General features: G+C 44.5%; 1 protein-coding gene across 1 annotated transcript in view; it reads right to left on the reverse strand.

Moving 5' to 3' along the window:
• Nucleotides 1-2,734: 2,734 nt before the first annotated feature.
• The window catches only part of Cdr2 (cerebellar degeneration-related protein 2, 62kDa), a gene marked incomplete at its 5' end in the record, with an annotated part of 23,559 nt that continues 10,402 nt past the window's right edge, over nt 2,735-15,891 (reverse strand). The window contains 3 exon segments of the mRNA XM_013504851.1: nt 2,735-4,597; nt 6,055-6,219; nt 6,477-6,625. Coding sequence (XP_013360305.1) covers nt 3,733-4,597; nt 6,055-6,219; nt 6,477-6,625 — 1,179 coding nt within the window.

The raw sequence follows: 15,891 nt of genomic DNA on the forward strand, positions 1-15,891 counted from the left end.
TTCTTTCATTGTCACTGTCATTTCATTTTTTACCTGAGAGATTATTTCTCATCTGATTTCTTCTATGGCCTGCTGGAGTTGTTTTTTTTTACTTCAGTTGCAATCATTTCAGAAATTTCAGAACTCCAGGTGTGACTTCCAAGTTCTATGTTGATGTCTCCTGGACTTGTTCTGGGTCGGGTGGAGTTCTGAGATTGCAGTTTGGTCCTTCATCTTGTCATTTTTGATGCCCGAGGCTGAGCACCCCTGTCTCACCCTTCCCTGACAACTCACTGAAGGTCCCTAATTTTCCTGGGGGTCACACTTGCCCTACAATGATGGCACAGATGGGCTGCCCAGTTCAGAGTCACCAGGGAGTTGGTGGAGTGTGCCCAGCTCTCCCGGGGCTCAGATGTGAACTGCAACGGCAGCGGAATGGGAAATGCCCAGTCCGAGGTCCCGAGGCGGCTGACGGAGCCTGCAGGGCCCAGCCTCAAACCGTGGAGGCGGTGGAAGGCAGACTGCCTGCTCCAGCATCCCCAGGCAGCTCAAGGAGCACACCGGGCCGAGGCAAACCACGGTGGCAGCAGAACATGGCCTGCAGTGTCGAGTCCCCAGGTAGCTGCTGGAGCCCCCAGCCCCCAGATGCAGACTGCAATGGTGGTGGGAACGCAGTCTGCCTGGTCTACTGTCCTCAGGAAGCTGAAGGAGCGTACCTGTCCCGGGGCTCAGATGCGAACTCTGATGGTGGCAGAATGCAGGCCGCGGTGTCTGGGCTCTCCAGACAGCTGACGGAACAGGCAGGGCTCAGACACGATCCCAGTGGCAGCAGAATGAGACTGCCTGGTCCAGGGTCCAGGAGTCCAGGGAGGAGCACGCAGGGCCCTGATGCAGACTGCAATCTCGTGACTTTTAAAAAAACCAACATGATAAATCAAACACCAGACATATCCTTTAGGACAAGCATGTTTACACTCAGCATAATTATTTAATATTCCAGATCTACCAGTTAGAAGTTACACAAGAATTAGAAAAAGGGTACAAAAATTCAGGAGTAGAAATCAGTATTTTCAGATAAACCAAGAGACTCAAGTGAAAGCTACTTTTAATGAGAATTCAGCAAGATTGCTGAAATCAGTAACTTTCATTTAGGCAATGTGGTAGAAGAAAAATACTGCTTCATTTATGAGACAAATCCTTAATGTACAGAACACAACCAGCAAAAATTTGTAAGCTTACCTGAGACCATCATTTGAACAAATGGGAAGACACAGGCCTGTTTTTGGAGAGGTCTCTGTCTAAGTGTGTTTTCCTTATTTTAATCTACTTCTTTAATTTGATCTCAATAAAAGCACCAGCTTTTGCCAAAGAACCAAACTAATTTTAAGGCTTAGATTGGAAAAATATACTTTAAAAATCCAGGAAAACTCTGAAAGTAATGAAACATTTCACTTCTACTTTGCAGGTAGGAAAATATAAATGTCCAGGTACAGCAATTAAAACCTGCACTAGGCACATGAATATCAAATCCTAAAACACCCAGAGATAAAAATTTAGTAGAAATTCATTACTGATGTGGGTGGCATTTCAAGTGATGACAACAGACCGATATTCAATATTCAGATAGATCAAATAATTGTCCATCACAAAAAAGACCAAAGTGTTTTTTCTTTTTTTTTTTTTCAAAGTGTTTTAGTAAGGTAAAAATTAAGACAGTCAGAAAAAAATGTGCAATCTCCAGCTGCAAAAGTGTATTTCCTAAGTACTAGTGTTCTTAAAAAATAAGCACAGAATACAAATCCCTAACATTAAAAATATTCAAACTGATAGAAGAAATGCAAATATAAACTTCAGGGCAAACTTTTAATACTTCAGCAAGGGGGCAGGCTGAGACAGACTCGCTTGAGCCCAGAAGTTCAAGGCCAGCACAGAAGACACAGCAAGACATTGTGTAAAACGTTTTTACTAGAAGAGGTGTGAGAGAATAGGCATCTTTAGGCGGCAACAGCGGAGGTGTGCGTCAGTCAACTGGAAGACTGTAACAGGAAAATGCCCCTGTCTTTTGCCTTCACTTCTAATAATTTATTGCAAGCTTAATTATTGGAAGTAACAGAAGACTAGACAGAATTAGTCCTCACTGGGGACTACTTAAGTGAAACATAGCTACTAACTGTAATACTCTAACACACAGAACATACGTCATCACATAAAGACACATAGTTCAGTAAAAATGTAAGATTCAGATGTCTTTACAGTACACTCTTGTTCAAAAATGTAGGGTGATATAAACATTCATGTGCTAGTGTACACACAGAATATTTTGGAAACATATACCAGAAAGCAGTCATGCTAGGAAAGGAGACAGGTTGAGAAGTTAGGGAAGATAGGGAAACTTTTACAATTCAAGTTTTTTAAATTGAAAAAATAGAAATTAAAAGTGTTGTTTTTACAAGTTTAATCCAAAAGAAAAAAATAATTGGAGTTCATGCTCCTTTTAATATTTATATGCTGTGAACTTTTCCCTTATAGTAAATGATTAAATACTTTGATAATCCTATAGTAGTTTTAATGAACATTTGGTAATATTGCAGAATTTGTATGACTAACCTTCAGAATCCCAAGTTTTCTGTTTAAAAGATGGAGGAAAATCACTATCAACTCTTTCTAGAGATATGCTGGAAGAAAAAATTCATTTGATTATAACAATGAAATGGCATAAAGCTTTAAAAAAAAAAGGAGAAAAAAAAGCAGTAGGTCCATTTACTTTCATAGGTAGCTTTATTTGACTTTTAGAAAAATATATACAATAATCAGAATTTCAGTTCTCTTAAATAGTTTTAAATTAACATTATGCAAGTGAGAAGACAAGTATATTTCCACAGTTGGGAATATCAATACTGCTTAATAAAGTAGTAAATAAGAATTTCTGCAGCAAGTCAAATTATTTACAGCAATGATAAAAACGGAGCAGGAGCAGCTTTCTGGGGAGCAGGTCTTCCAGCTCACGACACCTCTGAGAGGAAGGGCTTTGATCTTTGTCGTCTAGTCTGAATTTGAGAAAGGAAATTAAAGACTTACACCGTCACCTATCCTAACAGCGACAGCTTTGAGTAAAACATCTGAACGCGGGTGCTGGAGCCCTTGACGGTTATACACTCACATGTTTTGATCAAGTCAGCGTTGTCATTTCGATCTGGCCTTCAGTAGACAGGGACAGATCAGGATTATCCGCCAGTCACAGTTCCACTGGTGGCAGACGTAACAAAACGCAAGTCTGAAAAGCATTTGTTTCTGTCATTTACTTGGGATGAGACTCCTGCCTTGTCCTGAATATTCTTCCAAATGAACTCACAGCTGTCAGCAGCGTTTGCAGAGGACCCTGGCGCAGCAGCGCTCTGGTTTGGAGAAGCCGAGCAAGGAGGCAAGAGCTATCGCCTAAGCTTTGCTCTGACTCTGCCCCTCACCCCACAGTAACTCTAGGCCTGTTTATCCCGGATCGTGGAGCTCCCTCCACTGGTTCTGCTGCTCTTCTAGCAACTGCAGTTTAATCTGCACCAGCCGGATGCCAGTGTGTCCCGGCATTTCCTAGGGGGTTTTACATGAATTGCATTGTAGAATGGCAGCAGTAGCTATCTGCTTTCCTCGCTGTCTGCATTTGCTAAATAAGCAAAGTGAGGAGTCCATGAGCAGTTGTCAGAATGGGAGACAGAGATGGTGGGAAACAGGCGAATCGGCAGCGGAGCTGGCGGTTCGTTAAGAATGAGAGGACAGAGATCGGTATTTTGTTCTCTGTTCATCTATTTCCTGTTTGGTTTTATTGATGCAACTAAAGATCTCCTTGAACAGCGCCTTGTATTCCGGAGGTGCAGCGTCGGCAGGAGAACCGACGCGCTCGGGGGCGACACAGGAAGGTGCCCAGCCGCTGGGACCCGGCTCGGCCTGGGGATCCGCTCTCGCCGGGTCTCTGGCGGGGGCCCTGGCGGTCTGCACCGCCTTGTGTGACAGGGAGTCCTGCTCCCGCTGGCACTTCCTCAGCAGCTCTTCGTACTTCACCTTCAGGGCGCTGTACTGCGTGTCCACTTCGTGCAGCAGGGAGACGCCCCGCTGCTTCACAGCCTTCGCCCTCCGGACGCAGGTCTCCTCGTGGCCCCTCACGACGTCACCCCCGGCCAGGCCGCTGAGGACCGTATCGCTGCTGCTGCGCCTGAGCGGCTTCCCGTACGCCTCGGAGACAGTCAGGAATATCTCCTCCAGCAGGCTCTGGCTGGGCTCCCTGAAAGGCACCCACAGAGGGCCTGGCAGCAGCTCCTCCACCCCATTCACGCACGGGTGCTCCGCCTGCAGCAGGCGCCGCATCTCCGCCACCTCGGCCTCCAACTCCAGAGCCCGGGCCTGGTAGGCGTCGACAGCTCTCAGCTGCTGCTCCAGCTCACCGTTCTCCTTCAGCACAAGCCCGTACTCCTCCTCCATGGTCAGGCGCTTCTGGCGCTCCAGGCTCAGCTGGGCCTGCAGCATCGTCACCGTCTTCTTCAGGTGCTCGTTTTCTTCTTCTTCAGGGCTTTGCTGGCTATGCAAGGAAGCGATCTTCTCGGCAAACACGTGGTCATAAACGAAGTGTCTGGGGAAATAGTGGAAAAAACGCACAGCCAACTGAGAAGGCGAAGAAGGAAACTGTGTGTGTGTGTGTGTGTGTGTGTGTGTGTAAAACAATCTTTCAGAGGAGCCGTGACAAGGACTAAAATTTTCAGCCTATTCTATACCAGTATTCAACCAGTGGCTAGAATGAAATTGTGTCAGACTGGTAAATAAACACATGAAGGAAAACAGTATTTGTGACTAATTTTTTCTTCAACACTGGAAGTATTACAGAACACGCAATCTCAAAGACCAGCAGTAGGACCTTTGCCTTACTGGGAGACAGAATGGCCCAGGGTTCTCAGCCTCGGCTGCAGAGCAGGATCACCCAGTTAAAAACTGCTGACTGGGGGCTGGGGATTTAGCTCAGCGGCAAAGCGCCTGCCTGGCAAGCGCAAGGTCGTGAGTTCAGTTCCTGGTACCGGAGAAAAACCAAAAAAAAAAAAAAAAAAAAACTGCTGACTGCTACTCCGTTGGTTCCAACATACTCGGTCTCCTATTTGGTCCTAGGGGGTTTTAAAAGCTCTCCAAGTGATCCAAGGGTAAGAACCACTGCTCCTTATGCTTTTTAAGCAGAATGCACATCACATTCACCGATGCAGCTTGTCACCCCACCAGAAATCCTGACTGAGGACTGAGGGAATCTGTTCATGTTTGCACTTAGAAAAACTTCACAGGCAATCTGATACACAGCCAAGGGGGGACACATCACGTGAGCCAGGTGGCCTCCCTGTTAAGTCCTAGGAGACGTAACTGACTTCTAATGCTTCTTGTCTATCTGCCTCTCCCTTAGATGAAAACCCAGGAGGGCACAAGCTGCGCCTACTTCGGCCACCTTTCATGATGGTGCAGCACCTGCTGTATAACAGCTGTTCAATAAATCCTCAGAATTCGAATTCATAACTCTTAAAGAATTTCTTTAGACAAAAAAACTTGTTTGCCTGAATTTTTGTTTTACCAAAATTTCTGTTTTTCCTTCACTCAGAAATCTACACTCTGAGCAGGCATGGTGGTACACACGTATAATCCTAGCACTGGAGAGGCTGAGGCAGGAGGATCCCTGTGAGGCTGAGCCAGGCCTGGGCTACACAGTGACTTCAAGGCCAGCCTGAACGACAAAACAAGACCCTGTCTAAATAAAAAAAAAAATTTTAAAAAGGGAAAGAAAATCTCTGTCAAAAGTATTTCTCACTCTAAACTAAGATTCAGCGTGTTTAAGATAATGAAGTAAATGCTCTCAAGCCTCCCCAAATGAGTTCACACAGAATTACTAACACCAGGGACGTCAATTTATATGTTTATGTAGCTTTGTTCAAACTGCTGACAGTTTAATAAGCAGGCGGCATTTTTAAAATAATGCTTATAATGTACTGGAATCCTGAATCTGTCGGTGGCAGGGCATATTCCCGGCCTGTAAACCCACAGACAGCGGGCTCTTACTGGCGGAGGTCATAGAGCTCTTTCAGGCAGGAGAAGCTGGGTGCGGCTCTCTCGTGATCACACCTCCTCTGTCTCCTCCTCCCTGGGCCAGATGACTTCAGCTCCTCCACTTCGCTTTGCAGGTGGTCAATGTTGGTCTGCAGACATTCGATGGTTTCTGTCAGGCTGCGAGGAACACAAAGAAGCCGACTGCTGCTTGTCATATTAAATTAAGGGCAAAAACAGCACGGAAAGATTAGTCTCGAGCCACTCACACCGGGCTTTCTTAATTGGAAAGGACTTGCAGTTAATCTCCATTCTGCAAGAAGAATTAAATTAAAGCCTACCCCATGGAAACCCAAATCGTTTACAGCTACTTTTTATTCCAAATTATACTCAATAACTTCCTCTGCTAGGGTTTCAATCCATTCTCCATCTTTTACCTCAGAATTTTTTGCTGTGAGGCCTTGCTGTCAGCAACCAGCTTTTGATTTGTTTCTTCCAGTTCCCTGGCTGTGACATCCAACTGCTCATAGACTTTTGCATGCTGTTCATTCATTTGCCGTAAGAGCTCCACCTGCTTGGTCAGGTACTGTAAGAGAAGACAGCTGTGAGCAGGTGACAAAACCAGGCAAGATCCTCATATTGTTTCAACCCCAAATCTCTGGTTTCCCAGTGTCTTAGTTACTTTTCTCGTTGCTGAGACAAAAGACCCAACACCCAAATTAAAGGGAAACACGTTTGCTGCGGCTGACAGTTTGTGGAGGTTTCAGCCCCTAACCGCTGGGCTCTAAGGCGAGGTGGCATGGCGGAGGGGCCTTGCAGAGGAGAAATAGCTCATGATGGGCAGAAGGCAGCAAAGCAAGTGGGCAAGGGACCTTAGAAGCTTTCTCCTGCCCCTTCTATATTCCAGGATTGGGGCGGTGCTAAACCGATCGGTGGACTGCTTTAGTGATCAGCCACCCTTGACCCCAGCACCCTTAATCCTACCACTTTCCAAGGCTTTTCCCTTGAGGGATCATCGTTATCTCCCTTTTGGTTTTGCTCTCAAGCACTCATGCTATGCATACTACGTGCTTTGTAAAATTAGACCTGCCTTATGACGCGCAGGAGTACCAACCACACACTGTAGGTCCAGCCACCTCTGAAAAAGCCCCGCCTATGACTGCAATGGGACTCTGGGGGGACTCCTAGACACAAGCCATAACACCCCAAATCAACCAGTACGGGGCGAGGGCGGGCACAGCCTCCAGGGCAGAGCTCTGCACACTCCCAGTGCACTGACGTGCTCACTGAGAAGCTGGCAATCTTCAGTTTTACCAGAGAACTTTATTATAACGGCACAATCAACTCAATCACTGGCCCCTGGTGACTGGACTCAATGTCCATCCCCAACCCCTCCTCAGCCCCATTTTATCACTCAGAAAATCCCAACGGTTCTAGGAGCTCTATGCCAGAAACCAGGGACAAAGACCAAGTGTATAATTTGTCTTACGGGTTTCTCTTATGAAAAGAGCATTAAATTCCAGCACCACTCCTTGTCTTGGTAGGACCTGAGCATTCGCCACCCTCTGCACACTCGCTCCCTTCGTGTTTATCACTATTCCTGCCCATCATAAGGCAGGTCTAATTTTACAAAGCACATAATATGCTTAACATTAATGCTTAAGAGCAAAACTGAAAGGGAGATGATGATCCCTCATGGGAAAAACCTTGGAAAATACCATTAAAATGTAAAAGAAGAGCCAGGCGTGGTGGCACACACCTGGAATCCTAGCACCAGGGAGGCTGAGGCAGGAGGGTCACTGTGAGCTCGAAGCCAGCCTGCGCTACACAGTGAGTTCAAGACCAGTCTGAACTGCATAGCCAGACTGTGTCTTAAACAAAGCCAAACCAAACCTAACCAAACCAAACCTAAGCTAACCTAACCTAACCAAACTGTAACAATACAACAATAATAACAATAACGAGAATACTCATGTTTACTAGAAAGAAGGAAGCCTAAAGTATGGGCTTTTTTTATTTTCATTTTTTTGGAGACAGGATCTCGCTATGTAGCCCAGGCTGGCCTGGAATTCATAGCAATCCTCCTGCCTCAGCCTTCCAAATGCTGGGATTACAGGCGTGCGCCACCACACCTGGCTGATTCTTCGCTTGGAAACAAACGTCTTTTTTTCCCTCCTGAGTGAGGCATTTTGAACAAAAATCAGTAAAGCATACAGCTATAACCAGAGATAGTTTAATTTAGTACACTACGAAGACTGTTGTCATTAAATTTACCAGATTACCCTGGCAAGCGCAAGGTCGTGAGTTCGGTTCCCGGTACCGGAGAAAAACCAAAAAAAAAAAAAAAAAAAAAAAAAAAAAATTTACCAGATTACTCTGGTCTCGCCATGACTGCCTTCTTTTAAGTGCCCAAGGATAAAGAAGAATAATCAGTCTTAAGGCCACAGTGTCAGGTCACCTTGGCTCTCCTCCCTACTTAACTCTTCCTGAAGATACTAAAGCACAGTAGTGTGCGTTCCAAATAAAAGACTCCTATTTCTCTGGACACAATCAGAAAGAGGAAACAAGGAAGGTCTGAAGTACTACTGATGATCCAATATCACAGATTTCCTTTGTCATTCAGAATACTTCTAAGGAGATCATCAGAGACCTCACCAGATAACCAGCAAGACCCAGGGCACAAGAGGTTCCGAATTTCAATTATCCGTGAAGTCGCATTTCATACGTAAGTGCTTCAGACGCCTTTTCAGACTGCCAAGTCCAAGGCAGCATTCTTCCCCAAGTTCCCTTATGATTTCTCTCTACTGCTCAGACACTGCCCTTTTGACCTTTCTCGGCCCCAGTCTCCTGGAGCACTGGGGTTACCTGTGTGCGTCCCTGGCTACGTCACCCTCTTTCCAAAAAGCGAAGGTTCTTGTGTATCTGACCCAGCCCTTACACACAGTGATGACTAAAATAACTGTGGCAGGACAGCAATTTCTAGACCTTGATTCGTAACACCCGACTGAGCTGGACAGAGCGCAGATTGTGAAATGTAAAGAGGGAGGAACCGTAGGATTTTGAGATGGGCTTTGGTTACAGCCCTCTCGGGAAACAAGCCTACCAGCAAGTAACTCTTGCCTCCCTTCTGCATTTACAGATCATTTCTCTGCGTATTTCCACGACACCAACGCCCCTCGGTGATCTGAAGAGGGGCATTTACCATCCCGCCACTCACTACATGGATCACAAGTTGTTGCCGCTTTTTAAAGATATGATGTCAAATTAAGATTGTGGCCATAAACAGTAAACAAGTCACTATACCTACGCGTACAGAGAGACCGTTTAAAAACTACAACTGGTTTGCTTTGACGTGTAAAAGTATGTTTGATGTATGAAAACCTTGTTTGGTACATGAAAACACAATGAAATAGTTTAAGAATGTCATATTTTGGTCTTAAGAAGACTTGGCTTCGAGGATAACCTAGAAAACGGCAAGGAGCTTATTTTCACAGGGCTGGGCTTTAATCTTATTAAATCAAAATTAATCAGAAAAGCCTTCCCCTCTCCCAATTCAGTTACAGGTTACCTGTTCAGGGGCCTAACTAATTTGCTCAGTAACTTGAAGAAAAGTCCGACCTCTGAGCAAGTACCGCTATAAAGCAAACACCAACTCCTGCAGGCAGGCTTAGGCCTGGCCTCCGAGCTGGCATTTATGTTTTCTGAATGTATAAGGAAATGGGTTAGCGCATTTCCTACCATTCCCCTCCAGGTACAGAGATGCGTATCATCTTCTCATTTCCCCCGAGAATCTCTCACACAGACTCAAGTGAATCTGACTGTCACACTCCACCGGGGAACGGTCTGTGCACAAGAGCGGTGGAGGGAGGGAACCAAGGACGGCAGAAGTGCGGGTGAAGGGTCAGCCACCAGGGCAGCACTGAGGCTTAAGTGCCTCGGGTTATCCTGGTCTAGAACTCGCACAGAAGGTCATCTAGCCAAGTACAAGGTGCTGGCTATTCCCGAAGGCAGTAAAACAGGCTGCCCATCTGACCGAGGGAACCAGAGGGCATGAAAGGCCAGCGGGGCTCCTTCACACCTACCTGCAACTGCGGAGCTGCGAGCTGGAGCACACGGAAGACACAACCCAAACTACAACCACGAGGAAAGTGCAGATCTCTGAATCCGGACTCAAAATGACCTTTTACAATGGTTAAGAGATGTTTACTACGATCTTTGAGAAACCTCTTTCCCCTGATTAAAGTAATACGTTTCCTTCAATAGGAAATTTGGGGAGTAGAAGAGCATAGCTACAAAAAAAAGCCCCCTATCATCCAACTATTAAAACCTTTGCTTATTTTTAAGATGCTACAGTAACTCAGGAGGGTTTATTTTGTCAGAATTAGGATTCTTTTATTACAAAAATTTTGAGAACATGGGCAAATAAAATGCAACAGTGTATACTGTCCAAACTACATCACTTCCATAACGTCGTCCCCTTACAACAAACCTCTGTAGCCCAAGCGTTCTGATCACCATCTCGCCGAAGCAACAGGGTGGGAGAGGCAATCTACCCGCCTAAATAGTTCTCGAGTTACCTGCAAATAAAATTTCAGGCCTACGCTTGAACTTCCTAACACGTCAGCCAGAGCATTTTACCTCGTTTAAAATACTCCTCGGTGAAAAGCCACAGTTTAGGAATTACTGGAAGAGCTTCGTAAAGAGTTTACTCTCCGTTAAGACACTTATTTCAACAGATGTTTCAATTACCCACTGTGTGGAAAAGACCGTAAGCTCAGCAACAGCGCTCAGTACTGCAGTGAGAAATGGTGCGGGTGTGGTCAGAATAAAACAAACAAGAAATAAGTGTAAGAGCTGTGGGTGTAGAGTACTGGCCTAGCATATGTGAGGTCCTGGGCTTGATCCCCAGCACCTCCACAGGGGGGAGACACACACACACACACACACACACACACACACACACAGGAACCAATACTGATACAAGTAGTGAAGGAAGCAGAACATGCTTTGCATTCCAAGGAAGGTACGAACTCTTGCAAATCAGGATGCCCTGCAGGTTAAAGTACTCTGAGAGGGGACACAGTACACGCGTCCAAGCAAGAAAGCAGCAAAAATGTACTTCAAGGATGGCAGGAAAGCTGGTGTCGCGTCCCACTGCCATCTACAGCTTGCTCTGCACTCAAAAAAAGTTAGAATTAGCGGTGACTAAAAGGCTGCAGGCTTCTGTGAAGCCAGCGGAACCATTCCTGTCAGGGGCCCAGTCATTTTTCTTAACATGAAGAACAGTGTCTACCGAAAACACTGACCAGGACCGGGGATGTGGCTCAGCGGCACAGCGCCGGCCTGGCCAGCGCAAGGTCCCGGGTTCAGTTGTCGGGACAAAAAAAAAGTCCGTTTTTATGAGGATTGCTTCAGACCCACTAAGAGTCCTTGAAAGAACACTCGTGGCAGCATTACAGAACACTTTGGCAGTTTCTGGTTGTCTATTTCTGTAGGTCAGAGTTTGGGGAATTTTAGCCTCGTATTTTCACCAGTTCTGCGTTATTTTTCATCCACTCTGATTAGTCTGTCCTTGAAACTTTTCATTTCCCTGAACCATTTTTAAAAACTCTCATTTTAAATTTCTCTAGGTGGTGGGATAAGAACTGACTTTGATTTTCAACTATATTACAGTCCTAATTTTAAAAAATGATGACGTATTACTTTCCTAATGACGAAAACTGCCAATAAACATTCTAGAAAGTTAAGACAAGGGGCTGGGGCTACAGCTCCGTGATGGCACGCACAGGCCTGAGTTCAATCCCCAGCGCAAATAAAAGATGACAAAATAACCTAAAAATAAAATGTCAGTTTACAACTTGTACAAGTGACTCCACTCATATACCTAAGTTCAAAAACACGTCAACATAACCCAGGGTGCCAGCACCGGATGCCGGCCGCGGGTGGGGCGTGCACGGCTGGTACCGCCCTTATCTGGGCGCTGGCTGCATGGGTACGTTTACTGCATGAAAACTCATGAAACTATACCGTCAGGTTTGTGCTCTATTCCGTGCGTACCCTTCCATAGAAAGTTTTAAGCAAAGAGAAAAAGATGACAAGTTTAAATTAACAAAGAGCCCTCAGAGAGTCTCAAGGGGAGCCCTCAGGGGTTCCTCGGCCCCCAATAGTCAGAGGCACCGGTGCCGAGGGCGTCTTTGAGTAGGGAACCGGGCTGTCGGGCTGCCTAGGTACTTCACAAGAACGTGCTCTGCTCGGTTCTGGTGGACAGACTCAGAAGTCTGCACTGGTTCGCGAACTGCCCAGGCGAAGGCGTGAGCAAGCGGGCAGTACCGCTGACCCGTGGAGTCCCTGGCTGGGGACTGGGCTCCGCCGCTCCTCCCGTCTCATCTCTACCTGCGCCACTCCTATTTATCGTCAGGAAGCAGTCATAGAAAGAAAAAACCCGACTGTCACGGCAGTGAGGAGCGCTAAGAAAGCGGCTGTTCTAAACTAAAAAAGCCCAGCTCGACCTAAAGAATAAAACATAGAACTCTGCAGTGTTCGGATCTATGTACGAGTGTATCACATTCTCTATAGAAACAAGAGATCAGGAAAATGTTTCTGAGAGTATTCTAGACTGAATTTATTTGAATGGGCTTATACACATATTTAATTTTATATTTATTTAATCATTAAGATCTGAACTGGGTACTTTATTTCCATTATGCTTTGCGACGTCTTATAGATGACAGAAGAGGGCAGATTTAGAGAACCCCAAAGGTCTTTTTCAGTTCCTTCAGAATGTGAACCACCGGACCCGTCTCATCCTTGACACCACAGAAAAGGTGGAGACATAAAGCAGCTGTGTGCAACTCCTACCCTAACCAACAGGCACGACTCCCCTAACGGCGTAAGTACCTGCACTTCTTCCATGCATATGGGGAAGAAGTGTTAAAATAACTAAGAGTATTTTATAAGTGCTTTCAAGGAAACATCAGTGCATTGAGACTGTTCTTAACCCAAAGACAAATAAATGTACCACATGGTATATGAATCTATACTAGTTTATAAAATTATTCAATGAGCTGAAAACTCAAAGGCTAAGAAACACAGGAGGAAAAAGAGTTCCTTGATTATACAACATTTGGTTAGTTTAGTAATTCTAAAAAGCAAGTTCTACAAGTCATTAAATTTAATCTAGGGTATAGCATGTTCTATGATGGGGTGTGTGTGTGTGTGTGTTTTGTGGTACTAGGGAAGGAACCATGAACCCCAGGGATATCACTGAGCTACATCCCCGGCCTTTTTTACATTTTTGAGACAGGATCTTGCTAAGTCTCTAAGCCATTCAGGCTGGGCTTAAACGTTCAATCTTTCACCCTCAGTCTCCCAGAGTACTGGAATTACAGGCACCCACACTGGGCTTTTATGCTCTTCTAATGTAAAATATGCTGGAAATGATACCTCGAAATCTCAATATCCTTAGAAGCTATGCCCTCCTAGAATTATAAAAATATACTTCCCCCCTTCTGGGTATTTTCCCAGAAGAATTAAAAACATCATACCACAGTGATATATGTGCACCCATGTTTATAGCAGCACAATTTGTCATAGCTAAATCTTGGAAGCAACACAAATGTCCATCCACTGAGGAATGGATAAAAAAGTTGTGGTATTTTTATACAATAGGGTATTACTCAGGTATAAAAAAAAAAAAAGATAAACTGGAGGCTTTTGTAGGTAAATGGATGCAACTAGAGACCATAATCATAAGTGAAATAAATTGGACGCCGATGTGTAAGCATCGTATTGTCTCCCTGGTGTAGGAACCTGAAAGCCTAGGTAAAACTCAAAATGTATAATAGATGATAGGAAAGGGAAAGACACTGCTCAAAGGAAGGAATGACTGGGGTGAGGGAAAGAAGAAGAAAGAAAGAAGGCAGGCAAAATATAAATATAAATATATATATATATATAAATAGCTGCAATAACTGTATTGCTGATGTCTGACGGTGTATTGAAATGAACAGTTAATGCTCACAATTTTTTATGTTCTGATCCATTGTGCATGCTGTGTCCGGTGGTCTGAGCAACTGATTCGAAGGTAACAACATGCAATGGAATTACAGTGGTGAACTCCTACCATCTTGTCTAGTGATACTCTGTATTATCTCTAATGTTTTATAGAAGAATTATTTTCTTATTCTCTTTAATGGTTTGAGCAACCTTCCATTCTTACATCTGGTAATCTGAGCAACATAGTTGAGGATAGCGGTATGTAGTGGAACAACCACTGTTGATTCGTATTATTTTGTCTTGGAACCCTGCATCACTTTAAATGTTCTTGCTTTAGTTTGTTTATGTTTGTGATACTGGGATGCTGCTACTGTGCTAGTTTTTGTTTGTTTCTCATTTACTACTCTCTTTAAAATAAAAATAAATAAATAAATAAAAGCTTAAAAAAACTTGTAAAAAAATGGATCAGGGTTGTGACTCAGTCCCAAGGCCTTGAATTCAATCCCAAGTACTGCAGAAAAAACCAAAACCAAAACCAAAACCAAACTGAACTCATTACATGTGAACAGGTGATATAATTTGGTAACACCTGTTTTCTAAAGCGAAAACTAAAATTTACTGAAAAAAGTGGCATTGTTTTACATTGTTGCCAAGGGCAGGAGGCCAGAGGGTGAGGATCAGGCCTGACTGACCCTCCTTGAGCACAGAGAGAAGCCCAGTAAGCTGTGCGCCGGCTGCACCACGCAGGTGTGCTGGGATTTGCGGGCTCCAAGAAAGCAGGTCCGCACAGCTGGGCCTGTACTACAGGCAGCAGGAGGCGGACAAATCTTCTTTCACCCTAACTGCTTGTTCTTGCGTCTGAGGAAATGAAAACGAGGCGAGCCAAAGGCTCAGGACTCCTTGTCTAGGAGAGGCAAGAGCCCCTGGCCCCTACACACACACACACACACACACACACACACACACACACTCTTCCATCACGTCACTGGCCATATTCATTGTCTTCATAAAGGGGAAGGGTTTACTATTATACAACTAAATTTTAGCTAATGCATAAAATTAACATTTCATGATTATAAATATGAGATTATAAATTTGCCTTCGTTTTGATGATAAAGGTTTATTTGTATTCGAAAGCTGAAAGTGTATAATGTAACTGCTTTGAAGGCAATAACTAGGTAAGTAATTCTGCTTCTTTAAATTCCTAGCACTTGGTTCAGAAGTAGCAAGTACTGAGCATGATAAACTACTTCACTGTTTTAGGGTCTTTCCCATTTCTCTATACACAGACACCAGAGTGCTGTGTCTACAGTGCTAATGTGAAGGCGAGGAGCTGTAATCTAAGTGCAACCCTTTTAAGGGGCTGGGAGAAGGCAGGGCATGCAGAAGGGGGTTCCCAGGGGACGCGCCTGCTTAATGGCCATAATTATCTTTACAGTCAGGTGGCCTACATACCTGTAACTAGGCTACTTGAAATGGCACTTCCCATTTTAGTTTTACTTATTTTTTTAAAATAGAAATTTACAGGGCCGGGGATACAGCTCCGCGGCACAAGCGCCTGCCTGGCAAGCGCAAGGTCCTAAGTTTGAGTCCCGGTACCAAAAAAAAGAAATTTACTAATTTTAAAACATTCTATAAAATTAACATAGAAAATATAAGTGATTGGATCATTTAACTTTTTAAAATAAACTGAACGATAACACAACACTTATATACTTCATATTTCTTTTTACATAACCTGGAATCATACACAATTGATTTCTTTTTTTTTGTTTTTTTTTTTTTGGTTTTTCTCCGGTACCGGGAACCGAACTCACGACCTTGCGCTTGCCAGGCAGGCGCTTTTGCCGCTGAGCT

The sequence above is a fragment of the Chinchilla lanigera genome, unplaced genomic scaffold (genome assembly GCF_000276665.1).
Source record: "Chinchilla lanigera isolate Chin_1 unplaced genomic scaffold, ChiLan1.0 scaffold00092, whole genome shotgun sequence".
NCBI classification, from domain to species: domain Eukaryota; kingdom Metazoa; phylum Chordata; class Mammalia; order Rodentia; family Chinchillidae; genus Chinchilla; species Chinchilla lanigera.